The following is a 17,013-nucleotide window of genomic DNA, read 5'->3' as shown; positions in this document are numbered from 1 at the left end:
GATAGCTGGCGCGATAGGTACCACCCAAGATCGAGCATGTAGACTGTAGGCTAAAACTCATTTTGGGTTATCGCGTCAGTTAAGTAAGTGACTAAAGCTAGGCCTGGCCCCGTAGCCGAATGGCATTTCTACGACGCGAAACGAAAACGAAACGCCGCGAAAGCTTGTCTGCGCTCTGGCTCTGTCGCGCCAATACGCAAGAGCGATAGAGATAGATATCTACGAGCGTTTCGTGAGCGTTTGTGCATTCGACTACGCACGCTGTACTTGCACTCGCCTATCGTATTCTGTGCTGATGATAATATTATTAACAAAACAATTATTTATCTTATTTCAGAACCGGATGACATGCCATATCAAAGCCAAAGAATTCTCATAAATTGCGCATCTATAGTTTTAAGTACCTAATATATATATAAGATATAAGTACTTAAGTTAATTCATCAGTTAAGCTAGTATTGTCTTCGGTTACCGCGATGGTTACTCATAATCCGTTTCCATTGTTTCAGTGAAGCTAAGTAAGGTAATCGGTTTTTTTTTACCTTTAAGTATATTCATTCATAGTTTCAAAAAGAGTGTACAGTAAACGGCGATAAAGAATGCACATCGGCATTTGGAAAGAGACAATTAATGTCACATAAGCAAAAAAAAGACAACGCTATACGAAGACGAAAAACCGATGGGCAATCATTATCGCCGGGTACTGTACGTTGTGTAATGACTAGGCTAGCTAGCTTTTTAATTCTAATTACTAAGATATTTAATACAGATATAGTGCGAATAGCTTTTCGTTCGTATTTTTCCGGCAACGTTCGTATATTGTGTTAGTATTAGATAGTTTGTGTTAGTTTGCAATACCCTTACAGGGTGCCATATTGTGATCCAATCTTAGAATTAAGAACATCTGTAAAAAAACCAATGTGGAAGCAATAAACTATTATTATTATTATTATTTGTCATGCTAGTTCAGACGGTGTCAGTACCTACGTCTGGTACTGAGACTGACTGAAATAGCATAACGCGTTCATATGTTTCCGTAAAAATACGAAAGCAAATCTTTTCACACTACATGTACCTATACCTGTGCATAGGTACAGTTTGCAGCAACATCAGTGTTGGCATATACCTATTTAAATAAGTATGTTATCTATTCGTATTTAGAAAACTTATCAATCTTATCATGGAGCATTTTAGGGTTTTTGAATCGGCGCTTCCGCTTTTACAAATTCCGCTGCCGACTGTGCCTAGGTATTTTGAATAAAGAGTACAAAACTGTAATTAAGTTACTAGAATAGGCAAACTGTAAGTTGTAAAAACAATAGAATAGCTTTTGCATCGTGTACGTTGCTAAATTAATTACGTTAAAAAAATCATATTGTATAAGTACGCATAAGGGTTAGGTAAATTTAAAAACGAGGCGTCTATTTCTTTTCATTTCATAAGAAGCACTTTATATTCTGGCAACTTGGCATGCCTTGCAATGTATCAAGTCTAGGGATGTCACGAATGTCGCATGTGTCACATTCGCGAATGCGAATATTCAGAATGCGAATGTGCGAATGCGAATGCGAATATCGCTGAATTTAATAAAAAAACAAAATAAAAACCAAGCAATCACCAACAATCCGCTAGGTAAAAATGCTTACTATTGGTCAAAATGCCGAGTACGAACTTCACGCCGTACGAATTTGAGCTATCTGCGCATGCGCGAGTCGACAGTCGACAAGTAGCAATTGACAACGTTTCAAAATTTTCAATGTCCCTAAATCGAAAACCATTTCGAGATATACGCTTGTAGATCACATAAATATTTTTTTAAATTTTTTTTTCCGTATTTTTAGTATAAAAAATCATAAAAATAGTTTAAAGGGGAAGTTACGTCAAATAGCTGATTTAGAGCTGCCACTATAAGAAAAAAATCTTCCAGTTGGGATGTCCCTTGAGTTTGACAGTGACACTTATCACAGTTCGTAGCAAAGATATTAAAAATTTCATGGCTTAGTCTATGGTTCGTAGTCATTCACTATGGGTTGACAGTGACACTTGACAGTCAAACATACCGGACTGTTTGAGCTGACTGTTAAAACTTTATTTTTTTAAAAAGATTTTGTCGTTTTCTTAGGTGTATGAAACAACACATGTGACGTCACGAAGCTGCGTCTTGACGTTTGTAACTTACGCTCTTTCTGCTCGAAGTAGTAATAAGAAGGGATTTTCTCATTAAAATAGCAGTTTTTGGAAAAATAAAAAAATACGTGTATCTTTTAGTATTAAGTTCTTTCAAACCAAACAATAAAAAGTAGTACTCAAAAATATGAAATGTTGTCAATTGGAGCGGCCGGCGCGGGCGAGGAACAAGCTGCGACTTGCACATATTCGCATTCGCATCGTTTGAAGCGAATGCAAATGTTTAAAAGAATACGAACCTTTCGCATATGCGATAGCGAATGCAAATATTCGCAACATCCCTAATAAACTCCTTGAATAATGTATCGTGTGTTTTTCACGTCTCGCTTTTGAGTTAACCAGTTGCGTTCCAAAGGTGCAAAACACGGCTTTCGTCGTTACTGAACTAAAATGGAGTTGGGCGGGACATGGACTTATAGGATATTAAGAAGTACCTGGCATCCTTGACCGCTCATCAAAATAGGCGACGGAAAATTGCGACAAACGCACACAAAAAAAAAACGCTCGTAGATATTTTTCTCTATCTCTATTTTGGCCCCGTAGCCGAATAGCATTTCTACGACGTGAAACGAAAATAAAACGCCGCGAAAGGTAGTCTGGCTCTGTCGCGAAAATACGCAAGAGCGATAGAGATAGATAAGTAGCTGCGAAAGAGATGTTTCGTGAGCGTTTGTGCATTCGGCTACGCATACAGGGCCGGGACAACTGGTGTACCTGCTGGAAGAATGACTTTATGTTCATCAGCAGTGGGCGATAAAGGGATGATTATTAGGGTGGAGCGAAAAAACACTTTTCTGGAATTAGCAAACCTAAAAGTTATCAATCAATGGCCCTTAGTCTATGAAGCCTTTGTGCAAATTTTCAGCTTTTTAAATCAACATCTTCTGCCTCCGCATTAGGTTTGAAATTTTGAAAATCTCATACAAACCTGAAAATTCAACTTTTAGATAATTCTTCATAGACTAAGGGGCACTGATTGAATGATAACTATTAGGTTTGATAATTCCAGAAAAGTGTTTTTTCGCTCCACCCTAATGATTATACGAGTACACTTGCTTATGGTGCATAAATTCACTCTTCGCTGTTTGTGCCTTTCATTAAGTAATTAAAATAACGTTCTGTAGGTAATCAACTAATCATTTTCACCACACCAACTGGTAAAGGCTCTCTTGATACTTCAGAAGCGCATGTAAAATTATATATTTCTTCACATATATGTATACAAAGTAATTTCATATAAATGGTAACTTATCTTAACATTGACTTATTAATGGATCATTTTACATCACATTATTTTTTATTTCATTTAGTTACATTTTTAATGTTATATAGAGGTATTTACCTAGGTACAATAAAGTGTTATTTGAAAGATATTTTGTGGTACAAAGACATATTTTGCTGGCTAAGCATGTAAATGTTTAGGTACCTACTTTAAACTATTTAACAATTAATAGTCAGTACCACTTTTTGTTAGTACTAAGTAGGTATAGTAACTTAAAACATTATGACAAAAACTATCTACTTAATTAATATAATACCTACTTATTCTTGACTTAGGGCCGGTTGCATCAAACCGTCTGTCACCGTTAAAGCGTTCGTTAAATTTTATTGTATGGGAAGTTCCATAGACATCTGCTGCGTGACGATGATGTGTCTGTCAAATGTGGTTGATGCAACTGGCCCTATTCAATTAATAAAATATAAAAATAAAATAAAAGAGCCTTTTATTTCTTACTATTTGGTACTTAACATTAATTATATTACAAAGTTTAATAAGTTATTCTGTAAGAACCCCTCCTGTTGAAGGTGAAGACCTATTCAATTACATGTCGATAAATCTTATGATGGCCATTAGATTAAGACGTAAATGTATTCTGGATCAGAATCAATTCAAGCTTTTTTATTACATTGTTCAAAGCCTATGTCGTGTTTTATTTTATGATATTAAAACTTTCCCTTGTCAATATTGAGACTAGCTGCCAAAGCGGACCTCGAGTGCCTACCAAGAACCGATAGAGTAGAATAAACAGGACTAAAAACAAGAAAGGATAGTTGTTGATTTTTAAAGAAATTTCAATTATTTACCTGTTCCATCCTCGACGACTTGTAAAAGTGACCCTAATCCTGACAGGTACCTATATAGAACATATCGTCACTACTTTTAAAAAAACGTGTATCTTCGTCTGTCAATGAAAAGAAAATTGTAGTAAGTATGTATGGAATGCATATAGACTTACTGCGTTTTAACTTTGAGGAACAGCGTGAGATACGAGATTTTTTAAAATTAGTGACGATATACCACCTACCTGAAAGAAAGGCATTTCAGAATAATACTTAGAAAATGCAACAAATAGTTCAGCGGCCAACGCTTACTGAAACACCACAGGGTGGCTAGCCGAATGGCACAATCGCTCACGAAACGAAGCGCTAGTAGATATCTATCTCTATCGCGCTTGCGTATTGGCGCGACAGAGCCAGCGGCGTATCGCTTTCGTTTGGCGTCGGAGAAATGCCATTCGGCTACGGGGCCAGATCGCTTTGTCAGTAAAAAAAGCGTCAAATTCAAATTTTCTATGAGAAGTGAACTCTTCGCACTTGCATTTGCTACCATTAGCTCGTCTAGGTCAGCGGTTCTCAAACCTATTTTCCCATGGAACCCTTTTAGAAAGTAAAACATCTGACGGAACCCTTAATTTTTTTTTTTATTGCAATCTTTATTTTAATAAGCAATCATGATAGTAAAATCTTATCACTAGATTCTAATGTGAGGTATGAAACTGTTTTTTTTATTTTTTAACAATTGGTGAATATTTGGTTTTATGGAAGAGAGTTGTAGTTGCATATCATATCAGGTACCCAAAATTCACACGGAGCCCCCAGAGAGGCTTTGCGGAGCCCTAGGGGTCCGCGGAGCACACTTTGAGAATGGCTGGTCTAGGTACTGACAAAGTCCATGTGCAGAGTCTTGGTTAAACCATTGATATATCGTTTTTGCAACATAAGTACCTACTCTGTTTTGGCTAAAAATGATAATGCTGTCTAAGTGAGTTTTCACATTATCCAATACCTACATTACAGGCGCTATATATCTTGGGTTTTTTCCATTGAAATCCTTCCGACATCCGATATCGGATCGGATAATGTGAAAACGGACTAACAATTCATGCTGACTTAGCCAGTAGACAATGTCGGCAAAGTTAAAAAAAAACCCTTTGCGGTTTATCTTATATAAAGAATTTGTAATTGATGCATATTTTACTAAGTGGGTATGCCAGACTATATCTGAGAATAATCTTAATTTCATTCATGTCGTCAACAAAACGACATGGGCGTAAAACGGATCGCTGTCACTAGTGTCACTGTCAATGTCAAATTGACAGTTTGTAGTTTACGAATGTCACAGCAACGGGAAGGCAACTGCCCGGAACGTACACATGAAATATTTGTTTGTACTTTTGAAGTTCCCTACAATCTACATAAACATTTAGACTAAGGTGCTAAAAAGCAAGTTTTCAATATAATTTTCATATATTTACATAATTAGGTATTGTATGGTGTTGGTATTTATTAGTTTCGATTCAAGTGCGCCTATGTAATCATGCAGCCGTTATCAAAATTTGGACTTTATCTAACGAAATATTGTAAATAAAATAAAAGAATAAAAGTATTTTATCGAATCTTAGTTGAATGTGTAAATATACTAGTGTAAAATGTAGATAAGTAAAGGCTTTAGTGATGTAGAACCTTATCAATCTTTATCATTTGTAAAAAGTAACCTTTGAACTGAAGAATGTTTAGTTTAAATCTGAGCCTTTCGTTTATTGTGGTGTTGCTATCGTTACTCATATCGTATGTCTTTGTCGCATTGCACAATAATTCAGGTGGGTGTAAATAATCAATTAATCACTTGTATACATTAAAATTTGCTTTAAATTTATGTATTTGAAGTAACCTGATAAAAATTGCGCTCTATAAGAACATAAAGTTCGCCTATTTGCCCCTTGAGGCATATCAGATCTCAACACCCAATATAACAAGTAATTGTCAGCCCTTTAAATACCTATGCCATATTTTGTTGGAAAAAGTACTATGTAGAATTTCATCAATTACAGCAATATTAAGTGGAGATAATCATGATATAAACATTGCGTAATTATTGGTTTATTTTGTTTACAGATACCAAAATGGGAAAAAATGGTTTATTGTTTGTGTCAAACGCTGCAAAAGCACACAATTATTGCTTGAAAGCCTCAAAGTTTGTTCAGAAAGTGCTGTACATTAAGATAAATGAGAATTCTATAAATACTTTGCCAGTTCTTAGTAGCCAGATATCTCATATTTATTCGAGGGTGAGTATACAAAATATGAACATAACAGAAATCATAAAATATGGAGGTTTTTTTTTACAATTCATGGTTATAATTTTAGAATTGCTTGACGTTCGAACATCATTTTATGTTAATTTGATTAAGTCTCGCTTAGTTCTAAAATGATGAGTGCTAATTGTGTTAGTTTAAACCAATATAATTCATGGTTAATTTTATTGTGCCTATAACATCACTAATACGACAATATAAGGCAAAAGCACGTTAATAGCCTCCAGTATTCAGTTCTGTGGCTCATGTCAAAATATTATATGTTTACAGACATCTTCATATTCTAAATTAGATGTCCGACTAATAATTAAGCCTGTGGATGCCGTTAGAAACTTTAGGACATATCATCCTATTGACCTAGTTCTTTATGACAATGAGCTATCATCAGAGATTGACAAGTTGAAGAAATCAGTGGAGAGCCTTAAAACTGATTATCGGATACAAAGTATTGGTAATGTACCTAGTATTTATTAATATACAGCAAAAAATCTGCTGCTGTGGTTTTATCACAGCAGTTTCATGAAAGTTTAAAGAATTGCTACTAGATGTTGTGTTCAAATTACTGTAACTCATGCAATTAAAACTGCACGAGGACAGATGGCTATGAAGTAGAGATGGGCCGAATATGGACTTTGCCGAATACGAATATTCGGCCGAACATTCGGTTCAGCTCTTACCGAACCGAACATTCGGCCGAATATTCGGTTACGCCATATTTTAAGGCAGATGTTAAGATTAAAACTATTAAATGATTGATTATGGTTAATACATATATTGTGTTAATACAACTATGTTCCTTTGATTTAGTGGATAACTAAAACTTAGTTAAAACAACTGTGAACTCTTTTCAACTCTTAAACTTGGTTTTTGAACTTTTTTTCAAAACAATTGTATTTATTATTTGACGCATAGGTAATTATCTCTTTTTAGTAGTACCTTAGAAAGCTACTAAAATAGGAGCTTCGTATCCAATGGAATACGTAAAATCTTCATTAGTTATTAACTTTGTTTATTCGGTAAATATTCGGCAATGCAACCGAATTATTCGGCCGAATACGAACATTGAAAAACTTGCCGAATATGCCGAATACCGAATATTTACCGAATATTCGGCCCATCTCTACTATGAAGCAACCTAGTCTTCAACAGAATGACATAATGTCATGATACTCAGCATTGAGGAAATTACTAAAGAAGAAGAAACAATTGAAAGTTTATTTTCGATTATGGTGCTCCCACACTGGGCTGTTATAAATGTCATATATAACACGACAGCGTGCCATCGCGTTGTCTCTCTCACACCGTGTTATATAACATTTATAACAGCCAGTGCAGTGTAGGAGCATTTTATTTTTTCTACTTAACACAAGAATTACATAATAGCAATTATATTAGAACTAGATGCATGTTGGACTCCATATTCCAAACACTATTTTATTTTCAGAACAAGATGGCGAACTAGAAACTTTGAACCAAGAGCCTGTAAAGCAGTATGAGTATGTGGCACTGGGTGGGACATTTGACCGGCTCCACAACGGGCACAAAATCCTCCTGTCACAGGCTGTGCTGCGCTCAACCAAGCATGTCACTGTTGGGGTTACCGATGTTAACATGATACAATGTAAGTGATCCGATTATGTGGGATTGTTAGTAAGTTAAGGTCGAATGAAATAACGTAGATTGAATTTGCTTGACAAGTGAAATCTTTTTATGCCTGTTAGAACATTTCGTAAATGTTTACACTAACTTTAATAGGCTACTTGCCTCCTAATCAAATCAGCTTTAAGAACTGTCAAAACGAATTTGAACGACTTGCTAATATAGAATTTATATGAAATCGAACTGAGTGACGTCACGGTCAACTCAGTTACTTTATTTATTTCTACCTGACTTATAAAATATAAATTGTATTTGAAAATAACTTCTGTCCCTGTTTTTCTTATAATTATCTGATACTTTATTTTGTGCATGGTATATTTTTTTTATATAGCTACTCTCACAAGGGGACAAGGATCCAGGCAATCAAACATTTCGAAGTCTTTAGGACACAGTAGACAGAGTCAGTAAACATATTTCATTTTAAGTTATGCATAAGAACTTGAAACAAGTTACTTTAGTATTTTCAGTGTAGAGACCCATTTTTAGTGTTCCGTAGTCAACTAGGAACCCTTATAGTTTCGCCATGTCTGTCTGTCCGTCCGTCCGTCCGTCCGTCCGCGGATAATCTCAGTAACCGTTAGCACTAGAAAGCTGAAATTTGGTAACAATATATATGTCAATCACGCCGACAAAGTGGTAAAATAAAAAGTGGAAAAAAATGTTTTGTTAGGGTCCCCCTACATGTAAAGTGGGGACTGATTTTTTTTTTATTCCAACCCCAACGTGTGATATATTGTTGGATAGGTATTTAAAAATGAAAGAGGGTTTACTAAAATTGTTTTTTGATAATATTAATATTTTCGGAAATAATCGCTCCTAAAGGGAAAAAAGTGTCCCCCCCCCCTCTAACTTTTGAACCATATGTTTAAAAATATGAAAAAAATCACAAAAGTAGAACTTTATAAAGACTTTCTAGGAAAATTGTTTTGAACTTGATAGGTTCAGTAGTTTTTGAGAAAAATACGGAAAACTACGGAACCCTACACTGAGCGTGGCCCGACACGCTCTTGGCCGGTTTTTAATTTTGATTGAACGACTGCAGATCAATTTATGCTTATGTTGTTTTACAGCCAAAAAGCTCTATGAATTGATAGAGCCGACAGAAACGAGAATTAAAGCTGTGTTAGATTTCCTTACTGATATAAACCCCGACCTAGAGTACAATGTGCAACCCATACATGATTTGTATGGACCCACCAAAGATGACCCTAAATTTCAGGTAAGCAGTTTGACAAGACAAGGTTTGTTGTACAAGTTTAAGCAAACATACTAATCACTGGTTTAAATTTTCATGATTCTTCTTCTTCCTTGACCTTTTCCCATTTAAGTGGGGTCGGCCTTTCTTGTCCTTTTCCTCCATAATACACGGTTTTTGGCTATTTCAGCGTCTGCGTTAACATCTTTCATGTCTTTTTGGACTGTCGTCAGCCAAGTGGTAGGTGGTCTTCCGCTTCCTCTTTTTTAAACTTTCATGATTATTACACATTTATAACTTTTAAATCGGGACCACAGAATAAAAGTGTGAACATGCGTTCCAGTGAGAACGCGCGCCAACCCCTGAATAGGCCACGAACCCGCGGCCGCCAGCATGTGGATTTTCACATTTAGTGCCAGTTGCATCAACCACATTTGACACACATATCATCGTCACGCAGTAGAAGTCTATGGAACTTCCCATACAATAAAATTTAACGAACGCTTTAACGGTGACAAGTGGTTTGATGCAACCGGCCCTTAGTATGACTCCCTCCCACCCCCTTACGCTATGACGTAATATGTGGATGATTCCTAAACAATTGTATAATCGGTATAATTGTTGTATTAGGTTTTATGAGTATTTACTTATTTAGACATGGTAGAAATTTAAGTGTATACGAGGGGTGATCCAAAAGTAATGATAATCAGTATGAAAGACACATAAAATGTTTAATAAAATAATTTATTTTTCTACGTAATCTCCTTCCAAGTCTACACACTTGGACCATCGTTTCTCCAGACTACGAATTCCTTTAAAAAAAAAATCTTTTTCTTGACCCTCCAAAAATGCCTCCACAGCGGCCATTACCTCGCCATCATTCAAAAATTTGTTGCCTCTAAGATCTTCCTTCAGCCGTGGAAAGAGATAAAAGTCGCTGGGGGCTAGGTCTGGCGAATATGGGGGTGTTCCAGCAATTCGAACCCTGAATCACGGATGGCAGCCATCGCAACACCGGCCTTGTGGGGCGGTGCGTTGTCCTGGTGAAACAGGATGCCAGCTCGAAGTTTACCCCGCCGCTTTTCTTTGATTGCCTCTCTCAATCTGCGTATTTGGTCAGCGTAGTAGGAGCCCGTAATAGTGGTTCCCTTTTCCAGGTATTCGATCATTATGACTCCCTCAGCATCCCAAAACACTGAAGCCATGACCTTACCAGCGGAGCTTGCTACCTTGAATTTCTTCGGTGTAGGGGACGACGCTCGCTTCCAGGTCATGGATTGCTGTTTGGTCTCAGGATCGAAATGATGGATCCAAGACTCGTCCATGGTTACAAACCGACGCAAAAATGTTTCGGGATCAGTTTGAAATTTTTCAAGATTAGACTTCGAAATCTCACAACGTATTTTCTTTTGTTCAGCCGTTAACATTCTAGGCACCCAACGAGCGGAGACTTTTTTCATATGTAATTCATCAGTTAAGATTCTTTGAATGCTGCCATACGAGATGCCTGTGAGCTCAACTAGATGCCTGATAGTCATCCTTCTATCTGTTAAAACGAGATCATTAATTTTTTACGTTTTCTCCAGTAAGGGCGACAGATGGACGGCCTTCGCGGTGTTCATCTTGAGTGGATGTTCTTCCCAAGTTAAACTCCTTTGACCAGCGTGCCACTGTAGAATACGGCGGAGCGGACTCCCCCAGTGTTCCCACTAATTCAGCGTATATATCTTTAGTACACATTTTTTTCAAACAGAAGTATTTAATAACCGCTCTCACCTCAGTTTTCTCCATTTTTGCGATATTGTTCCGACTGCTCGTGAAAAAACAAATGCAACTCTCTGACAGATACATATTTTTTATTTTTATTTTTTTTTATTTACTAAGGAGTCTTTGTGGACAGTAACGGCATACCTATTTATTTTAATCCGATGCAAAAAGTATTCAGTTATCATTACTTTTGGATCACCCCTCGTACATATAATCTATCAGTGAATTAAAATAAATGTGTACATAGCAGAATCCACCTTTTTCTCTCAAGCAAATTTGCTACTATTAAGCCCAAACCTAATAAACAAAAATTCTGTTTATTATAGACAGTAAATACACCCAGGTACACAAATATTCTCCTTTCTGAAATCCATTTCTGATACTATTTTTTTACAGATGATAGTAGTAAGCGAAGAAACCCAACGCGGCGCGCAGAAAATAAACGAAAAGCGAAAAGAGAACGGTCTACCGCTACTAGACACATACGTAATAGGTCTCGCACAGGACTCGAGTCCGCAGCGCTCGCATGAAGAAGAAGAAAAAGTTAGCTCAAGTAATCAGAGAATGCGGCTACTTGGCACGATGCTGAGGCCGCCTGTTGTAAGTACTTATCATATAAAGTAGGTATTCGAAAATGACTTCAGACTTTTCATTACTACGTCGGTGGCAAACAGGCATACGATCCGTCTGATGGAAAGCGGTCACCGCCACCTATACGCCTGCAACTCAAAGAGGGTCACGTGCGCGTTGCCTGTTCTAAGAGTTCCTGTTCTAAGGAGGGTTTGGGTTGCCGACGACTCAAAGGACAATAGACGGAACCAATTAGTTCCGTAGTTCCTTCCATCACCAGCACACCGCACCCTCGTTGAGCTCTGGCAGCCTTTCTCACCGGCAGGAACACAACACTATGAGTAGGGTCTAGTGCTATTTGGCTGTGGTCTTCTGTAAGGCGAAGGTACCAGTACCAGTTGGGCTCTGCTCTAGATTTGAGCGAGATGATATCCGCTGTGCTGTGCGCTACCAGACTCACAAAAAACCGGCCAAGAGCGTGTCGGGCCACGCTCAGTGTAGGGTTCCGTAGTTTTCCGTATTTTTCTCAAAAACTACTGAACCTATCAAGTTCAAAACAATTTTCCTAGAAAGTCTTTATAAAGTTCTACTTTTGTGATTTTTTTCATATTTTTTGAACATATGGTTCAAAAGTTAGAGGGGGGGGGGACGCACTTTTTTTTCCTGTAGGAGCGATTATTTCAGAAAATATTAATATTATCAAAAAACGATCTTAGTAAACCCTTATTCATTTTTAAATACCTATCCAACAATATATCACACGTTGGGGTTCGAATGAAAAAAAAAATCAGCCCCCACTTTACATGTATGGGGGTACCCTAATAAAACATTTTTTCCCATTTTTTATTTTTGCACTTTGTCGGCGTGATTGATATACATATTGGTACCAAATTTCAGCTTTCTAGTGCTAACGGTTACTGAGATTATCCGCGGACGGACGGACGGACGGACGGACCGACGGACGGACGGACGGACGGACGGACGGACGGACGGACAGACAGACATGGCGAAACTATAAGGGTTCCTAGTTGACTACGGAACCCTAAAAAGAGGAAGTGAGTACTCGTGACGAGAGTATAAGGGAGACTGTGTAGAGGCAGACCTATAAGTAGTCTTCAAAGTATATTGGAAAAGTATTTTAGCATCGCAGCTACCTCCTTAAGAAGATGAGAAAGGGAGAACCAAGTAGTCCAAATTGGCCCTTCATATTATATACATATATCGTCACTACTTTTAAAAAAACTTGTATCTTCGTCTGTCAATGAAAAGAAAATTGTAGTAAGTATGTATGGAATGCATATAGACTTAATCAATCAATCAATCAATCAATCAATCAATTTATTTGTTAAACATAGGTACAGTACATAGGTGTTACAAAATAATTTCTTAGTATCACTATGTTTTACCAACATTAGGTATACAAATTCATTGGTGGTTGTGAAGTACATTAAATACTTAATAAAATAAGTAACATGCAAATATTTTCTATTATTCCAGTTCAACATTATATAATTAACTGCGTTTTAACTTTGAGGAACAGCGTGAGATACGAGATTTTTTAAAAGTAGTGACGCTATGTAGTGGTATATATTAGCCAGTCTATGATTGATTACTGAAATAAATTGCCGTTTCTTTACTCACTTTTAAAAATAATGGTTCCTTATCAAGAAACAATGTTCAGTTGACTTTTTGTTTGCAGGAAAACGACAATATTCCCGCGTGGCCTTACGTAATCGGACTAGCTGGCGGCATCGCCAGTGGAAAAAGCAATATTGCAGAGAAATTAAGGTAAGTTTTATTTTATACCTAAATGCACAGAAAATTATTTACATAACAAATAATTAACAGAATGTGTCAAATGCGCCGATAGAACACCACTCGTCTACACTTTTCGTTTCGTTATTATGAACGATATTTTAGCAGGTGCAGGTCTCTTCAAACAATATTAATTAACTAACTATTATTGCTCAGTGATCCAAAGTGAATCTTGGCCTCCGAAATGAGAGATCGCCGCCTGTCCCGATCCTGCACAGCCTCCTACCAGTCACTGACTTGAAAGAAACATGAAGCTGACACAGATCCCACACTGTCCTCCCTGCGATACCTAGATCGACCCGCCGGACGGCCACCAGCCGGTCGGCCCAAGCAATATTACTTACTAATAATTATGATTAAAAATCTGATTCCAGGTCAAAAGGCGCCGCCATCGTGAACTGCGATACGATAGCGCATGACTTGTACAAGCCAGGGCTACCTCTGAACCAGACGGTGGCTGATGCCTTCGGGAGTGACATTATCACGGACAGCGGGGAGGTGGACAGGAGAAAATTGGGACAGATCGTGTTTAGTGATAAGGTCAGCATTTAGAAAAGCAATATTTCACTTAATTTATTGGACTTACTATTTCATATGCTTTTGCTACCGATGTGAAAATGTGCCAAAAGTGGCTGCGTAGCTTTGGGGCAGCAGCTATAGCAGAATGGATTTACCCAAGTTTGAAGTTAAGCGACTGGTAATATGAAAATGCTTTACTTAACTTTAATAATTATGAAGGTGAACTACGAAGACCCACGTTTACTGCTGACTATAGACTCCAAGTTAAAATTAAACGTCTTTTAATTCCAGAACCAACTAGAAAAGTTAAACCAACTGGTATGGCCGGCGGTGATCGAAGAAGCCCAGAGAAGAATACAGACCCTCGGTCAAGAAGGCCACAGAGTGGTAGTGATGGAAGCAGCTGTGATGGTGCGAGCTAAGTGGTACAACCAGTGCCATCAGCTGTGGGTCGTCATCATACCGCCAGAAGAGGTGAGGTGATATTAGGTTAGAGCGAGATAGAGAAAGTCGTAGTGATGGATGATTTCTTGGTGTGATTCTTAGTAATGCGTTGAGATCAGATTAGACGACACTTGAATTTCTTGTGGCAAAAGCTGTGATGGTCACCATGAATCTCACTTAAAGTATGTTCTAAGAATCGTACCTCGATTTTTTAGCGCCACCTATTAAATACTATCATAACTACATTGATGACGCCTACAATTTTTTTTTCAAAATGTGTATTTACATGATATCATGGCATTAAAATAAAGAAATATGTCATTTGTTGTTATAAAAAATAAAAACACGCAAAAATATTAGGGGAAAATATGATTTTGGCCAATTCCAGGCTGCAAAACAGCGCCATCTAGTTTTAAGCCTAAACAGCCCGTACATTTCAGGGGTACGCTTTTTTGTATGGGCTTCATCAGTCTCGTATTATGTCGTTCTTGGTGCAAAGTTAGCTTATCAGCCCTCTATCTTCTCCTTTCACAAACATGAAAGTTAATCCATGATATATTATTCAGGCAATCAAAAGACTACAAGAGCGCAACGGCCTCAGCGAAGAAGAAGCGAGACAACGCATAGACTCTCAACCCTCTAACCAAGAGCAAGTGTCGCTAGCCAACATTGTGTTCAGTCCATATTGGAGCTACGAGTACACGCAGATGCAGATAGACCGCGCATGGCAACACTTGCAAGAGTTGTTGGACAGCAGGAAGTGTAACTGCTAAAGTCTGGCCATCATTAGAAAAAAGCAAATTTAATAAAAAAAATAGGCGCGAAGCGTTATTGACCTGTTCGATATTTGAAATTTGTGCTTTTTTTTTTTTACTGATAAAATTGTTGGGCCGACTAGAGCAATATTTTGTTAAATTGTTATGAACAGATATTATAACTTTTTCAGCAATTCTAGTGCAGCATTTTCGCGTTAAAGGATATATATGTACGAAGCCAGCTGGAATAGTTAATTAGGATATTTATGATTAATAACAGTAAAAAACCGGCCAAGCGCGTGTCGGGCCACGCTCAGTGTAGGGTTCCGTAGTTTTTCGTATTTTTCTCAAAAACTACTGAACCTATCAAGTTCAAAACAATTTTCCTAGAAAGTCCTTATAAAGTTCTACTTTTGTGATTTTTTTCATATTTTTTAAACATATGGTTCAAAAGTTAGAGGGGGGGGACGCACTTTTTTTTCCTTTAGAAGCGATTATTTCCGAAAATATTAATATTATCAAAAAACAATCTTAGCAAACCCTTATTCATTTTTAAATACCTATCCAACAATATATCACACGTTGGGGTTAGAAAGAAAAAAAATGTCAGCCCCCACTTTACATGTAGGGGGGGTACCTTAATAAAACATTTTTTTCCATTTTTAATTTTTGCACTTTGTTGGCGTGATTGATGTACATATTGGTACCAAATTTCAGCTTTCTAGTGCTTACGGTTACTGAGATTATCCGCGGACGGACGGACGGACGGACAGACAGACATGGCGAAACTATAAGGGTTCCTAGTTGACTACGGAACCCTAAAAATGAGCCTTAATGAGGAGGCACACTGACATTTTATCCCGACAGGCGGCGCCTGTGCAAGTGTCTAGGCATGTCACTGTCATTCATATGTGTGAGAGAGAAATAACATCATCTTCCCGCTCTCACGTATGAACTTATAGGGTGGCGCCATCTGTCATAACCTTCGAGTGTGCCTCATCATTGATCATCTACCTATAACACACATGCACCTATGAATTCCTTTATTTCTACTTGCTGGAAAAGTTAATATAAAAATTTTACCTTCCAATAAAATTTGTATTATTTTGCCTGGTATATCCGAGGTCTTTATAGAGAGTACGTCGTAGACGTCGCATCGGACCGATAGATGGCGCCATCGTTCGTTGTAAGTCGCTCCGGCGTCTCACCGCCGCGATGTTGGTAGTCCCGTTTTTCCCCACCTGCAACACAAGGCCCCCCGCGCCCCGACTCGCCACCAGCCACCCTCATTGTTGAGGAGAAGTGCCGACGGTATATTAAGCCTACCAGGAAGGCATCACTCAGACCTCGGATATACCAGGCAAAATAATACAAATTTTATTGGAAGGTAAAATTTTTATATTATTTGTGCCGTTTGTATATCCGAGGTCTTTATAGAGACCTGTTTATTATCTCCTGGTGGCGAGTCAGCTGGCGCGCAAGCCTTTGGTAGCCCTATTGGCATAGCATAGAAGAATAAGTGAATCAGTTGAACCGATTTGACAGATGTATCAGTCGAAATAGCCTTCGATCCGCGAATATCTCGGTGCCAGAAACGCATAAAGAGATTTTCGTGATGACGTTTAGCTTTAGTCAGCGAATAGTTAGAGAAATGACATTATTATACATCGCAGATCAAAACCAAAAAAAAAAGATGTAGGCGAGGCTGACTTGAACAAGATACAAA

At 37.7% G+C, this 17,013-nt stretch overlaps 2 protein-coding genes across 6 annotated transcripts in view; both read left to right on the top strand.

Moving 5' to 3' along the window:
* The window catches only part of LOC125230146 (G-protein coupled receptor Mth2-like), an 87,192-nt gene extending 85,576 nt beyond the window's left edge, over positions 1 to 1,616 (top strand). For both annotated transcript variants that reach the window (XM_048135185.1, XM_048135184.1), the window contains one exon: positions 338 to 1,616. The gene's annotated coding sequence lies outside the window, so the exon portion shown is untranslated. The remainder of the gene's footprint in view (positions 1 to 337) is intronic.
* Positions 1,617 to 5,568: 3,952 nt separating this feature from the next.
* On the top strand, positions 5,569 to 15,675 carry LOC125230499 (bifunctional coenzyme A synthase). 4 transcript variants are annotated; one of them, XM_048135672.1, is made up of 10 exons: positions 5,569 to 5,681; positions 6,364 to 6,536; positions 6,834 to 7,014; positions 8,008 to 8,184; positions 9,293 to 9,441; positions 11,581 to 11,784; positions 13,454 to 13,542; positions 13,944 to 14,109; positions 14,380 to 14,562; positions 15,099 to 15,675. In XM_048135672.1, exons 2-10 carry the CDS (start codon positions 6,372 to 6,374, stop codon positions 15,303 to 15,305), a joined length of 1,521 nt encoding a protein of 506 aa, XP_047991629.1. In that variant the 5' UTR covers positions 5,569 to 5,681; positions 6,364 to 6,371; the 3' UTR covers positions 15,306 to 15,675. The 4 variants fall into 4 exon arrangements, with proteins under 4 accessions (XP_047991629.1, XP_047991626.1, XP_047991628.1 ...); XM_048135669.1 differs by having other exon boundaries at positions 5,594 to 6,068; XM_048135671.1 differs by having other exon boundaries at positions 5,595 to 5,731.
* Positions 15,676 to 17,013: the final 1,338 nt, after the last annotated feature.

The sequence above is a fragment of the Leguminivora glycinivorella genome, chromosome 10 (genome assembly GCF_023078275.1).
Source record: "Leguminivora glycinivorella isolate SPB_JAAS2020 chromosome 10, LegGlyc_1.1, whole genome shotgun sequence".
NCBI lineage: Eukaryota > Metazoa > Arthropoda > Insecta > Lepidoptera > Tortricidae > Leguminivora > Leguminivora glycinivorella.
The sequence above is the reverse complement of the archived record's forward strand: the minus strand, read 5'-3'. Positions and strand labels throughout refer to the sequence as shown.

Excerpts from the sequence above, each read along its gene's own strand:
- LOC125230499 (XM_048135669.1), top strand. The coding sequence starts at position 5,978 with ATGTTTAGTTTAAATCTGAGCCTTTCGTTTATTGTGGTGTTGCTATCG. Across the intron at positions 6,069-6,363 it reads CGCATTGCACAATAATTCAG|ATACCAAAATGGGAAAAAAT; the intron begins GTGGGTGTAAAT and ends TTTTGTTTACAG. Across the intron at positions 14,110-14,379 it reads AGATCGTGTTTAGTGATAAG|AACCAACTAGAAAAGTTAAA; the intron begins GTCAGCATTTAG and ends TTTTAATTCCAG.